At 46.3% G+C, this 14,551-nt stretch overlaps 1 protein-coding gene across 1 annotated transcript in view; it reads right to left on the bottom strand.

The window, feature by feature from the left end:
- Nucleotides 1–2,751: 2,751 nt before the first annotated feature.
- SH3BP4 (SH3 domain binding protein 4) overlaps nucleotides 2,752–14,551 on the bottom strand; it is a 160,896-nt gene continuing 149,096 nt past the window's right edge. Inside the window, exon 5 of the mRNA XM_085645121.1 lies at nucleotides 2,752–4,258. Within this exon, the coding sequence (XP_085501247.1) occupies nucleotides 4,031–4,258 (228 nt within the window). The 3' untranslated portion in view covers nucleotides 2,752–4,030. The remainder of the gene's footprint in view (nucleotides 4,259–14,551) is intronic.

Here is a 14,551-nt window from a genome sequence, read left to right as displayed (position 1 = left end):
CCTAGACCCATGTCTGTTCCGAGGCACTTCCATGGTTCACAGGCACTGCCCTCGGTTCACAGGCACTGCTCCGACATGTGCTTGACCCTACCCCAGCCCCGCCGATAGCTCGGAAGCACTAGCATGCCCGGACTCCATCATGCCTGCTCCCTGCCCGGGCATGTGCGTGACTGACTAGCCTGCAGCCCTGCCAAACGTGGTCGGGAAAACCCCCATTCGCAAGAGGCCACGCCTCCCTCGTGCTCCCCGAAGTCTAGTCTAACAGCTCCACAGCATAGATGTTCGATACGTTTCCGTTACTCTGGGGGTGCCCCCGCGCCGTGAGCAAATTAAAGTTATCCCCGCTAAAGACCAGGTCTAGGGGAGAGGTTATAACCACGTGAAAATGTGCAAAGTGTGCGCATGCCAGGGGCACGACATTAACTAAGTAAAAGGAAATGTTCCGTGTAAGGTCGGGTGTGTGAGGTGGGAGGGTGCATCCACGCGCAGACCGCGTGCATCTGCACGAGAGGGCGTGTCAGGGAGGGGCTTAAGGAAAATTCGAAAAGGCGTGGCTTGAAAGGGAGTAAAACATGAAAGGTACGGTCCGAAGGAATGGAGAGATAATGGAGTCATAAAAAAGCAATGTGGTAAAGGAGGGGTGCGTTCAGGGCGGAGAACAGAAGGAGGCAAGCTGGAATAGAACTCTCCCTCGGGAGTTTAATGCATCTGCCCAGGTGGCGAGGGAAGAAGACCAGAGCTAGGGGTGAGGATAGCTCCAAGTGCGTGCTACTAATAATGCCAGAATGCAATGGCTAATCCCCATTAAAATTCTTTAACACGAAGTCTAAAAATGACCAGAACAGAATACAACAAAAAGTCCCTGGGGCAAGGTATTCTCTTTCATTTGTGCAAGATCACACAATGACATCCCTTCCATCTCCGCATCCGGAAGGCCATACATCTGTCACCGCGGCTGAATGAATGAAAAAAAAAAAAATGCTTTTCAACCATTTTGTGCCCACTGTTAAAACTAAACACCCTTGGGTAAGTCTTGTTTTGTGTAAAACTAGCACATTGTTTGCGGGGTTCGGTGCCCTTTGAACTCCACTAGTGTCAGATGAGCAGCTGTGTGAAGCCCCGGAGGACAATACCAGGCTGCCTCAAAATACAATAGCGCCTACCTAGCCCCACCCACTGTACCGCCAGAAAATGGTGGGACCATAGCCCCGCCCATTTTTTTTCAAAACTCAATGCTGGTAAACCACATCATCAAATGGTGCCACACCGGCCTCGCCCATTGCACCGCAACACAATGGTGGCAATTCAACCTGATTCACTTTACCGCAATAAAATTATGGCAACCCAGCCACGTCCACCTCTATAGACATGTTTTCTTAGCAAATGGTGGCCGTGCTTTATGTTTAGTGTCATGGAAAAAACGGCCAAAGAGGCTTCCTTCAACCATCCATCCTGCGCCCTCGAAAACCCCAGACCTTGCGGGAGTAGCCTGGCGGGGGCTCAGTTGCCATTTGAGAGGTGGAAGCAGCCTTTTGCATTTTAAGAGACCCCCAGAAAGTCCTAAGATCTAAGTCCTAAGTGTAACAGCACAAACTCGCAAGTGTATCGATTGACAGCTCCGGGTTTTAGGCAAACCCCTCTCAGCCCCGCCTTTTAGCAGTTACCACCTGAAAGAAATTGCATAAGAGGGGACCACGTGAATTAAGCATACCACGGTATTTGTAGGTCATCCCCGAGTGCACAGCGCAAAGGTTCGAACCAGGATCTAAAATGGACGTGCAAACTTTCCCGGGCAGTTTTTACGTCCGACTTTATCTTGACCCGGGCCCCGATTACGATCTACCTTGTGGATTCAGATTTGTGCAGTGAATCCTGAAATGTACCGGAGGCGAAATGTCCAGTCACTGGCACCACCCTCAGAATGAACCAAAATGCACGCTCCCCAGAGGAGCCGGCGGCCGGCGTTGCATTCATTTCCTAGCACGTATTGTCTTTCCGCCCTCACCCCGCGTCCCATCTTTGCTGGGACCCGGACTTCAGTTTTCAAAATGCAACTTGCTTGTCTGTTGGAGATGGAACTCAATGTGCACCACTCACCCTCCCACAAACCCAGCATTTCTAAACCTGTCCCTGAGGAAATTCTTCTAATATTTAACGTTGCGCTCAGACTTTGGCAGTCTCAGGCAGATGTAAAGGCAGTATTCGTAATTTTTTTTATTTTTAAGGAAAAGGCCACGTGCAACCCCCTCCCTCCGCGTCCCCCTGAAGGGTGGTAGTGTTTTATGGGGATGGTGGTGGGGGAGCCTAAAGCTTTCATAACTAACTGCAGATTCAGTTACAGGGGTGCAACAGCATTCTACAACAGAAAGGTGTGTATAGCAAACATAACTCGGTTCACGGTCTTTCCAACAACATTTCAACAACTTGTCCAATTTAAGCGGTTGACCTATAGCGGCACTTCTGGATTCATGAGAAGTTTTAAATTAAACAAAGGTCAGTTGAAATAGTGACAGGAGGTTCAGGTTTCCACTTCCCGTGGCATTTTTCCCTAACAAAAATGGTAGGAATTTTATTATTCCCTCCACTCGTCCTGAATCTTCACGTGCCAAGACTGCAGCAAATAGATGCAAAGCCGTGACAGAACTTCCGTAAATTCGTCTCCCCCCATAGAGCAAGATCACACATCTGAAGAAAAGGTGCTAAAGCACAGGCGATATGGGAAGGGGGAGGCCAAGCAACACCCAGCTCGCGCCCCGTCTTAAATACATATATTTACACAATCCCACAGAATACATTTACAAACTGCATATAAAACAAACCTTTAAAAACATTCACAAAACGACCACATTTTGAACCCGGACCAAACGAGTGGTCTTACATTTTTAAAATGGCCGATAGAAAATGTAAAAATATTGTCTATTTGAAAAAGCATGTAAAAACGGAGTTCCGATATTTTAAAAGTAGAAAGCGTTCCCGCAAGAGTCCCACCATGGGTCACAATCGGTCGTTGGGTTCCTGTGAAGGCATTTAGGCCAACGAGGGCGGCGATTCAGTAGCCACCTTATAACTCAGTGACCTTGATTCGCTTAATGCGGCGTCACCTGGGACTACTGAGTAAGGGGTCCCCCAGCATCAGGGCATCTCGTAGGTATGTTAAAGACTGGGGAGGGGGTGGGGGCGCTGCAAACGTCTTCGTGCTTGAGACTAGCTACCTAGAGGCTCCTCCAGAAAAGGGTGCCAGCAGTCTCGAGGGGCGGCGCCCCCTTTGATTGGTCGAGGCCTGTAGCATCTCGCGGCACACATGCTAATGCACGTTGATTCAGCAAAGAGCCCGGCAGGAAATAGTCCCCTTCCTGCTCCGCAGAAAGTAGTTTCAGTTGCTCACTGTGGCTTCTGAAGTGTTCTAGAACGAAAGCGGACAGGAAGCAGCGTTCTTAGATACCTGGGACTTCCTGCTCAGCAGAAGACCACATCTTCACCAAGCTGTTCACCTGGATCACTGACGGACCCCAGGCAGAGGGCAGGAGCCAGCCCACCTGTAACAATGTGAAATGAACCAGCTCGGCAGAAGTACATAGGGCCACCAGGATCAAATTTATTAAGGGCGGTCAAAGCCAGCAGAGAACAATGTAGGCACCTGTCTTGTCAGACCTTCAAGTCTTTTCTCTCAGAGGATATTCCAAAGTACCCAAGCCTGTTTACTTGGTCAATGATGGTGAAACAGAGCCCCGTCTGTTATCAAGTGCTCCTGTGCCACGGACACACGGAAGATCTCCAGAGCGTTTAGAGGAGTTAGGACTTCTTCAGGTTGCAGACCAGCATGGCTGTCAAACTGCAGCTCTTCAGACAGCAACAGCAGAAGGCAGGGGCCCTCAAGCAGTGTGCAGCTAGATTACCCCTGCCCCTCAAGTATCCGAGTCTTCCTCTTCTGCCCCAGAACAGAAGGCAGAGGCCCTCAAGATCCGCAAGCCCGTTCAAGAGGATCTGGACCACTCGGGCCACTGAAGAGTGTAGAGCGAGCTCTGCCCCCTCAGATAGCAAAGTCATCGTCATCAACGCCAGAGCAGAACGCCGAAGCCCTCAGGATCTCCAGGCTGTTGACCAGGATGAGTGTCCCCGTGAGGTGCTTCCAGCGCTTGGTGATGGGGCTCTTCATCTTATCCAGCCCCGTGTGCAGCTCCTGGATTACGTCCCGGTAGCTGTCTCCAATCTGGTTGCTCCACGTCAGCAGGAAATCATAGGCGGGTTTCCACATGGCCTGCAGTCACACAAAAAAATAAAGCAATCACTAGATGACACTACTGAAGGGTTCTTCGTTAAAGCACCACACAACAAATATCTTTGACAAAACAGACCATTACAGTTACAGTACAACTAGAAAAATTGCACACGCTCTCCGTGTTGCACAATTTGCTACAATCGTTTCCTTTAATAGCCTCACCCTAAGAAAGCAGTTCCCAAAACTCTCGATAACTGTTTCACAATTCTTCACACATCTGAATTTATAGGGCATGCCCATCAGGCGTCAGAGGGCCCTAAGCCAATAAGAGGGATCGGTGGAATAAGCAGCTGCTCCACCACGGAGCGCCTTGCGCACTGGTCACAGCTTAACATGGCGCCGTGTCTCACCAGTCATAAAAGGGTTAATTAAATGGTCAATAACAGCCCCCATCCTTTAAGCACCAGTCCAGTTTATGAGATGCACTTTATTGATGGCCACCATCATCGTCCCATTACATTAGACTCGTTCAGCTTGCTATTTCAGGCCTATCCAGATTTATTCAGTGAAATCTAAACTACTACTTTTAAGTATGGGTGGAGTTTTTAATATGTTGACTAATTTCATGTACGGTGAATTGGGCCTGTATCTGTAACACATTCAGTAATTGGAGCTGCATAAATTGGCCATTAGCAGCTGTACTGCTTTAATACTGCCCAGTGGATCTCTTAAAATTATTCCGAGGGGGGAGACAGCTAATAATGTTGATGAGCTGCAGCCTGGAAGCCGCTGTCCCAAAAGAAGGGAATAATTAAAAAGATTCCTTTGGTTTACAGCCAGGCTGCTCTGTGCTCCTTGCACTATTGGGTGGACTCCGGCTAAGCGATTCCTGCTGAAATAGTAACTCTGCAATCTTGTTCCTTAGGCTCCCACACCGGGTTTCTCTTCACACATGCCTTTTAAGCTTTAGTGTAGTAGCACACTAGCAACTCTAGGAATTCATTATAAAACGGTCTTTCTATAACCCTGAATAAAGCCTATGGTACATTTGCCTAATCCTGCTTTGACATAAAAGAGTGCTCCCTCTGATGTTTAAAAGGAAGCAATGTAGATTATGAGAGAAATTATTTTTTGATGCAAATGAACAAGTTACTTACCTTCCATTACACTTTCTGGTGGCTACTCTAGCTAACCGCAGATTCCTAACATTAGATTACTCCCCAAGCACCACACTGAATCCGAAATCTTTTAAGTAGCACTGATCTCATGGCAGATAGTGGCGCCTTCTGTCCCGGCACGAGACTCTACACCAGCCCGGAAGTGACAGTGCAGAGATGCTTGTAAGCACCAATCTTTCGCACTGATATCAGCTTCATATCATTATACCTTTCCGCGCCATTGGCTCCAGTGTGTGGAGTACTAACTTCGGCCCTTTTTACATGTTAAAAAAATGAGGCCTCTCCATTGACGGGGAGGTGGTGAGGAATCTGCGTTTAGAATATCCACCAGAAAGAGCATTACCAAAAGGTAAATAACTTGTTCATCTGATGGATAATTCTAACAGCAGATTCCTCACCTTAGAATAGATATCAAAACAGTACCTCCCCAAGGAGGAGGGTCTGTGGAGTGGGCTCTCACCAGAAAGTCTTGCAGGACCGAGCACGCAATCTGCCCTTCCTGCCAGACCTGGTTGTCTGTCAAGGCAGTAGTGCTTCATAAATGTATGCGCGGACAACCACACCGCAGCCTGGCAGATGTCATGAACAGGCAATACAAGTGCCAAAGCAATGGTGGCAGCCTCAGCCATGATGGAATGGGCTCTCAGGCCTTTTGGACGCTGCTTCTTGACCAGTGCGTACATCTTAATGCAGAGGACTATCCACCTTAACAGAGTCGTCTTTGCACAGCCTTCCCTTTCTACTCAACAGAGAACTCCAAAAAAGTTAATCATTCACTCAATGGTCCATGGTACAATGAATATAAAAGCCTAAAGTACCATCAATGGATCCTACCACCTCGAGAGGTAACAGGAGCAAAGGAGGGAGGTAGAGTGATGGATTCCCCAATGTGGAAGGGAGTTACAACATTTGGCAAGAATGCCACTTGAGTCCTCAGCACCAACTTGTCTGGGAAAAAGGCAGTGTAGGGCAGTTGCACTGAAAATGCGTGCAGTTCACTCATGCGACAAGCAGACATGATCGTACTGATAAAGATGGTTTTTTTTTTGTTTAAGAAGTTTTTATTGAATTTTCAGAAAAAAAGAGAAAGAAAAACAAATGATACAATAAACAAATATTCCAATATAGCGCCATAATGAGATAGTATATAAACGATGTTGGTTTACAATAACTGGGCAGACAAAAAAGGATCAATAATAGGGCAATTTAAGGAAAAGGCACTGATAAATGGGATAGGAGGAAAAAAGGGGGGGGAGAAAAGAGAAAAGACCAAAGAGAGGAGAGGGAAAGAGAAAAGGGAAAGCCAGAGAGAGAAGAAAATGAAAAGAAAATGAATTATCACATAGGAGGGTGCGAGGAGAGATAAGTAGTAAAAGGGAGCCAAAGAAGATCAGCTTTGATTTTTTGGGAAACAGAAGGAGGAAACGGAAGCAATCCTATGTTCGTCACAAATAAAATTCCACCAAGTAATTGACGACAGTTTAGAATTGTCTTTCCATGCAGACAGGATCACTTTAAATGCTAATGCAATAAAAAGATCAAATAACCTAGAACTAGGTAAAACAGTTTCCATATCAGGAGCTAAAGAACCTAAAAAGATATTTACAAAAGTTAAGGTTGCATTAAAGTTGAAAACTGACATGCATACATTCCAAATTGAATTCCAAAAAGATAGAACAGATGCACATTCATATAGCTGATGAACTAATGTACCAGTTTCGGTAGAGCAGGACCAGCAGAGGGGAGAGGATGTAGGGGAAAACTTACAAATAGCAACAGGAGTAATAATGGCTCTATGATACAGAAAAAACAGAGATTGGGTTATCCTGGCAGCAGCCGAAACTTTAAATAATTTCGACCATAATTTGTCCCAACTATCAATAGAAAGAGAGATGGATAGGTCCATTTCCCATGTACTTTCAATGCTGGATTTAGAACGAACATTGGCATTAGATAACAATAACTTATAAACAGTGGCAGCCTTAAGTTTATGCGCCGGGAATAGAGAATATAATGGTGAAGAGGGTATTAAAGGGGGCGAAACTAATGGGAGAGAGTAAGTAGCTAATTGGGTTTGTATAGCATTAGAGATAATAATGTATTCCTTGTAAAAGGAGTCAGGGAGCTGATAACGTGTCTGTAGTTCTTGGAAGGGGATGATAGAAAACCCATTCAAAAGCTGATACACAAAAAAGATCTCCTTTTCCTTCCAGTATTTGTAATAGAAAGATCTACCTTTATATTTAAGAAATTTGTTATACCATAGGGTGGAGATTAAAAAACATTGGATAGGGGATAGATCTTTAAGAAATGTATTGTAGAGTAATTCACGGGAGTATTTTAGTACAGGACTTTTAGACAAAGGTGCAGTTGGACATAAATGTAACATGCTGAAACTGAAACTCTTTTAGAAGCGACCGCTCAAAGATAATCCAACGAGGAATAGGCGTATCCCCGAAATCGAAGGCCAATGAGAAAGATTGTTTAATCAAGAAAGCAGAGTGGTATACTTTAAAATTAGGGAAGCGCACTCCCCCCTCTTCTTTGGGGCGAATAAGTTTGTTTAAAGCAATGCGGGAGTGCTTATTGTTCCATAAAAATTTAATACATAGAGAGTTTAATTGGGAAAAGAATGCGTTAGGGATTTTGACAGGGAGCATAGAAACCGTGTAAAGGATATGAGGAGTGACCATCATCTTAATAGTATCTAGTCTACCCCACCATGATAAAAATAAGGGGGACCACACGAGGAGAAGAGATTTCAATTTATTCATTAGTGCGTTAAAAGTAAATTTGATAGTATCCGCTATATTAGAGGCAAACCAAATGCCAAGGTATTTAATTTTGGAGGGACACCATGCAAAGGCAGTATCCGATAAAGATGGTCTTTAAAGACAGGAGACGCGGCAAACAACTAAGCTTCCACTCAAAGGGTGTACACATGAGAAAAGTCAAGACCAAGTTATGGTCATACTGTGACAAACTGTTTGGGATGGAACATGTGTTGAGATTTGTTAAAATTTTGACACAGCAGTGGATTTAAACAAGGGCGGTTGACTGGCAAACGTAGAAAGGGCCGACAAATAACCTTTAATAGGGCTTACTGAAAGACTTTACTAGGCCAAAGTTAAAACAACCAGGAGGATATGTGACAGCTTTGCTTGTAAGGGGCCAGTCTTACTAAAACCACACCAGGCCACATATTGGTCGCAGCTCCCGGATGTAAATGAATTTTATGCAAGGGTGCCTGATGGCAAGGATGACTCCATCCCTTCTAGCGGCAGATCAAATGCTGTCAGTTGCAGCCACTCAATCTCCAAAGAATCTAATTGTGCCCATCTCTATGTATACGGGTGTAGATTGCGCAAATTCAGGTGAAGGACCCTTCCCTGCGGAGACTGGAGGTCTTCACAAAGTGGTAGCTTGATCAGAGGACTGAAGTTCATGCCCAGAAGGTCTGGGTACCATCCTCTCCTGGCCCAATCCAAACCACTAGGATGACTTTGCTTGATCATTCCTAATATTTTTCAGAACTTGGGAGGACAGGAGAGGCAGGGGAGGGAAGATGTACAGGAGTCCCATGTTCTATTCCAGCCAGAACACATCTAATACATGTTCTTGTGGAAACACCAAGGAGCAAAAGTTTTAACAATGCACGTTCTATGGTGATGAAAAGAGCTAGCCAGGGTACTGCCCACAGCAGGAAGATGCCCAGCAACACCTCAGGGTGTAGATGCCATTCTTGGTCCACCAAAAGCAGCTTGCTCAGTTCAGTTGCTCTGAACCACCTTGCAGGGTCAAGGACACTGAAAGGTGGTTCACAATCACGAAAAAGCCTGGGAGTTTTTCCCCAAACCTTCTTGTTGGCCCCCTTGGAGAGCAAAAACTGCACTTCTTGTAACATAATGGGCAGGCACTTACCTGAAATCTACTCTGGTGTGGGAGGAATGGCAGGCCTGGAAACAGCAGAGCATAGACATTTGGGACAATTTATTAGACCTATCTGTAGGACGCAATAGATTGTAGACCTGGGAGGAAATGTTGAATCCTGCTCTCCAACGGTTGAGCATGCATCACGAAGGACAAACTAGAGCAGCTAAGTTGCCGCTGTAGCAGGGAAAGAGGAATTGGAAGACGGATGCCCCTGCTGGCTGGCATGCTGCCTACCAGACCCACATCTATAACCTTAACAAAACTGGGATCCCTCCTGCACAGGTTGGGAACGCTATCTGTTGATAAGCCAGCTCTCTGGAATGGCGTCTAAACTTCCTGAACTGATGTGGAAACGGTTTGACAGGGGACAACAGTCCCAAAGAGCATCCCGTAGCTCTACTGTCCTTACAGCACTTTAATGCAGAGTCTGCCTTTTCACTGAGGATGCAGGACCCATCAAAGAGCATATCCATGAGGAGGCCAGAAGATCCCCAATGGCCACTAGTGAAACCTATGGAATGCATCCATGTGTGTCACTGAAGTACAAAACTAGTACTGTGTGTTTGATGAAATGCCCCCTGTGGCAAAGGGTATGCCGAGATGTGTATCCCTAGCTCACTGTGCCACAGGAACCAAGCTACACCCAACTGTAGATGCCCTATCAAAGCGAAACTGGTCTTGAGATGCTTGCGTTCAAATTCAGAGAGGCCATGGCTTGGTGGTTCGGGACGGTTTCGTCCCTACTGGAGTAGGATCAAGATGGATTTGCATATGGCAGAGGTGACATGGCGGGCAAAAGAATGATGGGTTGGAATTCTAACATAAGCGATTGCCAGTGGTAAGATTTATTACAAGCATTCCTCCAATAAACTTTTGCGTATTTGACAAAACTGACAGCAATGCAAGCTCCTTTCTAAGAGAAGCCTTTACTGCTCTTACCCATGCTGCAGCTATACTCAGACTTAGTTAAAGCTTGTTTATAGGCTTTACAAGGTCCAAAACATAGTTTGTGTGAAGGAACGTGTTACTTACCTGTAACTACGGTTATCCAGTATTGTTATCTTTCATAGATTCACATGCCTGAACCATTCCCCGTCGTCGGGATGGGAGTCCCCGGTACATAAATAAAGTAATGTCTCACTAGACATATAGCATAATAGGCCAAAGGCCTCACCTTAGTAACATATCCACGTCCTTTTGTAAACAAGCGCCAAACTTTGGAGAGTAGCCAATCAGCTATCAACACCCTCTAGAACCTTCCTGGAAGGAGCTCTAGTCCTTCAGAATTTCGTAAGCACAGTGCTAAGTAGTTGTATCACTGAGAGACCCAAGAGAGTCCTTCCAGGGGAGGTGGGTGGGTTGCATGTGAATCTATGAAAGATACCAATACTGGATAACCTTTGTTACAGATAAGTGACATGTTCCTTATCCAGTATTAGGGTATCTTTCATAGATTCACATGCCTGAATCAGAATAGTAAGCAATGATAAGCACATTTCGAAAGGTACAGTATATATAAATTCACCAGATAACATATCAATGTGAAAATAGAAAGTACCAAAAAGCAATGACATAGCAGAGGCATAAAACACAATAGAGAAATGTACGTTTAGAAGAAAGGATGGTGGGATGAAAGGAAGGGCTCACCTCTAATGAAATGGATGACGGGGCACCGCTTGACCCACTGCAGCATCTTTCATGAGTTCCGTATCCAAGCAGTAATGCTTGGTAAATGTATGCGGCGTTTTCCATGTTGCCGCTCTGCAAATGTTCGCAATGGGCACACCTGCAAAAAGTGCCATTGAAGTAGATTGCCTTCGTGGAATGGGCTCGAACTGTGGAGAGCAGGGGCTGCCCTGCTTGCTGGTGACAAAAAGTAATAGCTGCGGAGATCCAGCGAGAGATACTTTGTTTAGTGAGTGGGAAACCTTTCCTAGGTCGACTGTAAGCCACAAAGAGTTGGTTGGACTTGCGGAATGTCTTTGTCTTGTCAATGTAGAATTTCAGGCAGCGTTTAAGGTCCAAAGAATGCAGAGTTTTTTCTGCCACTGTTTGAGGATTTGGAAAGAAGGAGCGCAACACAATAGGCTCATTGAGACGGAAGTTTGACGGAACCTTAGGGATAAACTTCGGATTCGTGCACGAAAGCATGAAGTTCACTCACTCGCCTTGCTGAGGTCAGGGCTCGAAGGACCGCTGTTTTCCAGGAGAGATACTGGAGATCCGCTCTGTGTATTGGCTCAAAAGGGTGTTTCATAAATTGAGCCAGAACAGTGTGGAGTTGCCATGCAGGAGGTAAAGTCTTTACCGGAGGGAATGTTCTAAACAGGCCTTTAAGGAATTGTTTAATCAACTGATGAGACCACAGAGAAGGGCCTGCAGAGGATCTCCTGAAACGGGATATTGCTGCCAGATGGACTTTAATGGAGGCATGAGCGAGACCAGATTTCGCCAGATGAAGAAGGTAAGGCAGTATTTGCTCTGGAGAGGATGAAAGAGGGTGTATTTTGTTTGACTTGCACCAGATACAGAACCTCTTCCATTTTAAGGAATATGTTTTGGTAGTACTATCTGCTCGAGCCAGAGCTCTACAGTCCGGAGGGATGTCTAGACCCTGAAACTCTCTGAACTCAGGAGCCAAGCTGATAATCTGAGAGATGCTGGATCCGAATGCTCGACTTGTTGGTGGTTCATAGTGAGAAGAGAGGGAAACTGCTTCAACCGGAGCAGCGGTTCCAGGGAGAGAAGGTGAAGCTCCGTGAACCAGTGTTGGCGTGGCCAAGCTGGAGCTATCAGGATGAGCGTGCAAGGTTCTGCTTTCAATTTCCTGAGCACCCTGGGAATCAGGGGAATTGATGGAAAAGCGTATGCAAAGACGTTGCACCATGCGATCGAAAACGCATTCCCTAGAGATCCCTTCTGGGGATGCCAGCTTGCGAAGTGTTGGCATTTAGCGTTCTGCTGGGTAGCGAAGAGTTCCAGAAGAGGGGTGCCCCATTGAGAGAATATGCGGTTGAGGGTCCGCTGATTCAACTCCCACTCGTGACATGCTGTCTGTTGTCTGCTCAAAGAGTCAGCCAGAACGTTATGTGTTCCTGGAACATACTCTGCTCGAAGAGAAATGTTGTGAAGGAGCAACCAGTTTCAGATTTTTTGCGACTCGTGAGAGAGTGTGTTACAGAACGAGTCCCTCCCTGCTTGTTTAAATAGTGCATTGTCGTGGTATTGTCGGTCCGTACAACCACTAGAGAATTTCTGATTTGCGGTAGGAATGCCAAAAGAGCGAGATACACTGCTCGTAGCTCCAGAAGATTTATGTGGAGTTTTTTCGGAAAGGGACCATTTGCCACTGATCTGGAGTTCTTGGAGGAAGGCTCCCCAACCTTCCAGGGACGCATCCGTTGTGATGGTATGTGGAGAAGCAGGAAGCAAGAAAAGCAAGCCTTGAGAAAGGTTCTGAGAGCAAATCCACCACCGTAGAGCCTTTATCATCAGAGGGGTCACCTGGATGACATTGTCGAATGAACCCGTACATTGGACCGATTGAGCTGAAAGCACTTCTTGAAGAGGTTACATGTGAAGGCGACAGTGTGGAACTAGTAGAATGCAGGAAGACATGATCCCGAGCAAGGATTTGAAAAGGCGCACAGTAAGTCTTTTTGGAGCGTATGCGAAGCTCCATTTGTCTTTTCGCTCTTGTGAAGGAAACGCTTTCTTTTGGAGCGTGTCGAGAGTAGCACCCAGGAAAGTTATGCGCTGGGAAGGCTGAAGGATGGACTTGTCCTGATTGAGAATAAGCCCCAAACAATCGAAAAGCCTTAGACAGGCGTCAGAAGACCTGGACCCACCTTCTAGAGAGGGTGCTTGGACGAGCCAGTCGTCCAGATATGGAAAGACCTGATGGTGTTGTTGTCGGAGATATGCGGCCACCGGAGAAAGGCATTTTGTAAAAATGCATGGCGCCGATTTGAGTCCGAACGGCAGGACACGAAATTGGTAATGCCTGCCCGCTACTGCGAATCGCAGAAATTTTTTGTGGGTGCGGTGGATCGGGATGTGAAAATAGGCATCCTGAAGGTCTAAAGACACCATGTAGTCGTCCGCATTGAGTAGCTGTAGTACTTCCTGGATAGTAACCATACGAAATGACTGCTTTTTCAAGAATTTGTTGAGATTTCTCAAGTCTAATATCGGTCTCCATTTCTTCTCCTTTTTGCGTATTAGGAAAAATCTGGAGTAAAATCCCTTCCCCCTTTGACGTAGAGGATCTCTTTCTATAGCTCCCTTCTGGAGCATAAGCGAAAGTTCCAGGTACAGAGCACGCAGATGTTTGTGAAGCATAGGACGGGGAGGGGCTTGAGGAGGAATTTTAATGAATTCTAGTGAATTTCCGAATTGAACTAGTTGCAGAACCCAACGGTCCATTGTTATTTGCTTCCAATTTTGTAGAAAGTGGGAAATTCTTCCTCCAACCTTGGAGGGCAGAGAGGAGTTGGAGACCGGCGGTAGTGGGAAGTCATTGTCGCCGAGCAGCGTCTTTCTGCCGACCTCCTTTGCCTCGAAATGAAGACTTGGTGTAGGTGAATTGCGGTTGACGTTGCTGGTATTGTGGCAGATATTGCCGAGTGGAAGAGAAGGAAGATTGGTGCTGGTAATCACCTCTGGTAGACGTTTGACCTCTCCCCTCTTGAGTCTTGAAAAGATGGGTTCTTGAATTGGAGGGTACCCAAAGCCCTAGCTGTGTCGGTATCCTTTTTAATACTTTGCAGAGCTTCATCGATGTGTGTCTCAAAAAGAAGCTGACCATCATATGGCATGTCTAAAACTTTCGTTTGTACCTCCGGTCGGAATGAAGTCGCCTTCAACCAACCCTGGCGCCGTAGTACAGCTGAGCCCGCGAGGTGGCGAAATCTAGTAGAGGCGATATCCAGCGCACAGTCTATAATCTCTGATGCAGACCGCTCGCCCTCCAGCAAGATTTTCTTTGCTTCTTCCCTTTAGTCCTCTGGCAAGGCCGCAAGGTATGGAGCAATATCTGCCCACATCTGCCTGTTATAACGTCCCAACAGTGCCAAGGAATTGGAGGCACGCACTGTTAATGCAGACATGGACGAGAAGCGTTTGCCAATATTGTCCAGCCGTCTACCCCCTTTGTCCGGAGGAGCGGTCAGCAGAGCGGAAGGATTTTTTGATTTCCGCTGAGCAGCTTGTGTAATGACGG

This window comes from Triturus cristatus, chromosome 3_1 (assembly GCF_964204655.1).
Source record: "Triturus cristatus chromosome 3_1, aTriCri1.1, whole genome shotgun sequence".
Taxonomy (NCBI): domain Eukaryota; kingdom Metazoa; phylum Chordata; class Amphibia; order Caudata; family Salamandridae; genus Triturus; species Triturus cristatus.
The sequence above is the reverse complement of the archived record's forward strand: the minus strand, read 5'-3'. Positions and strand labels throughout refer to the sequence as shown.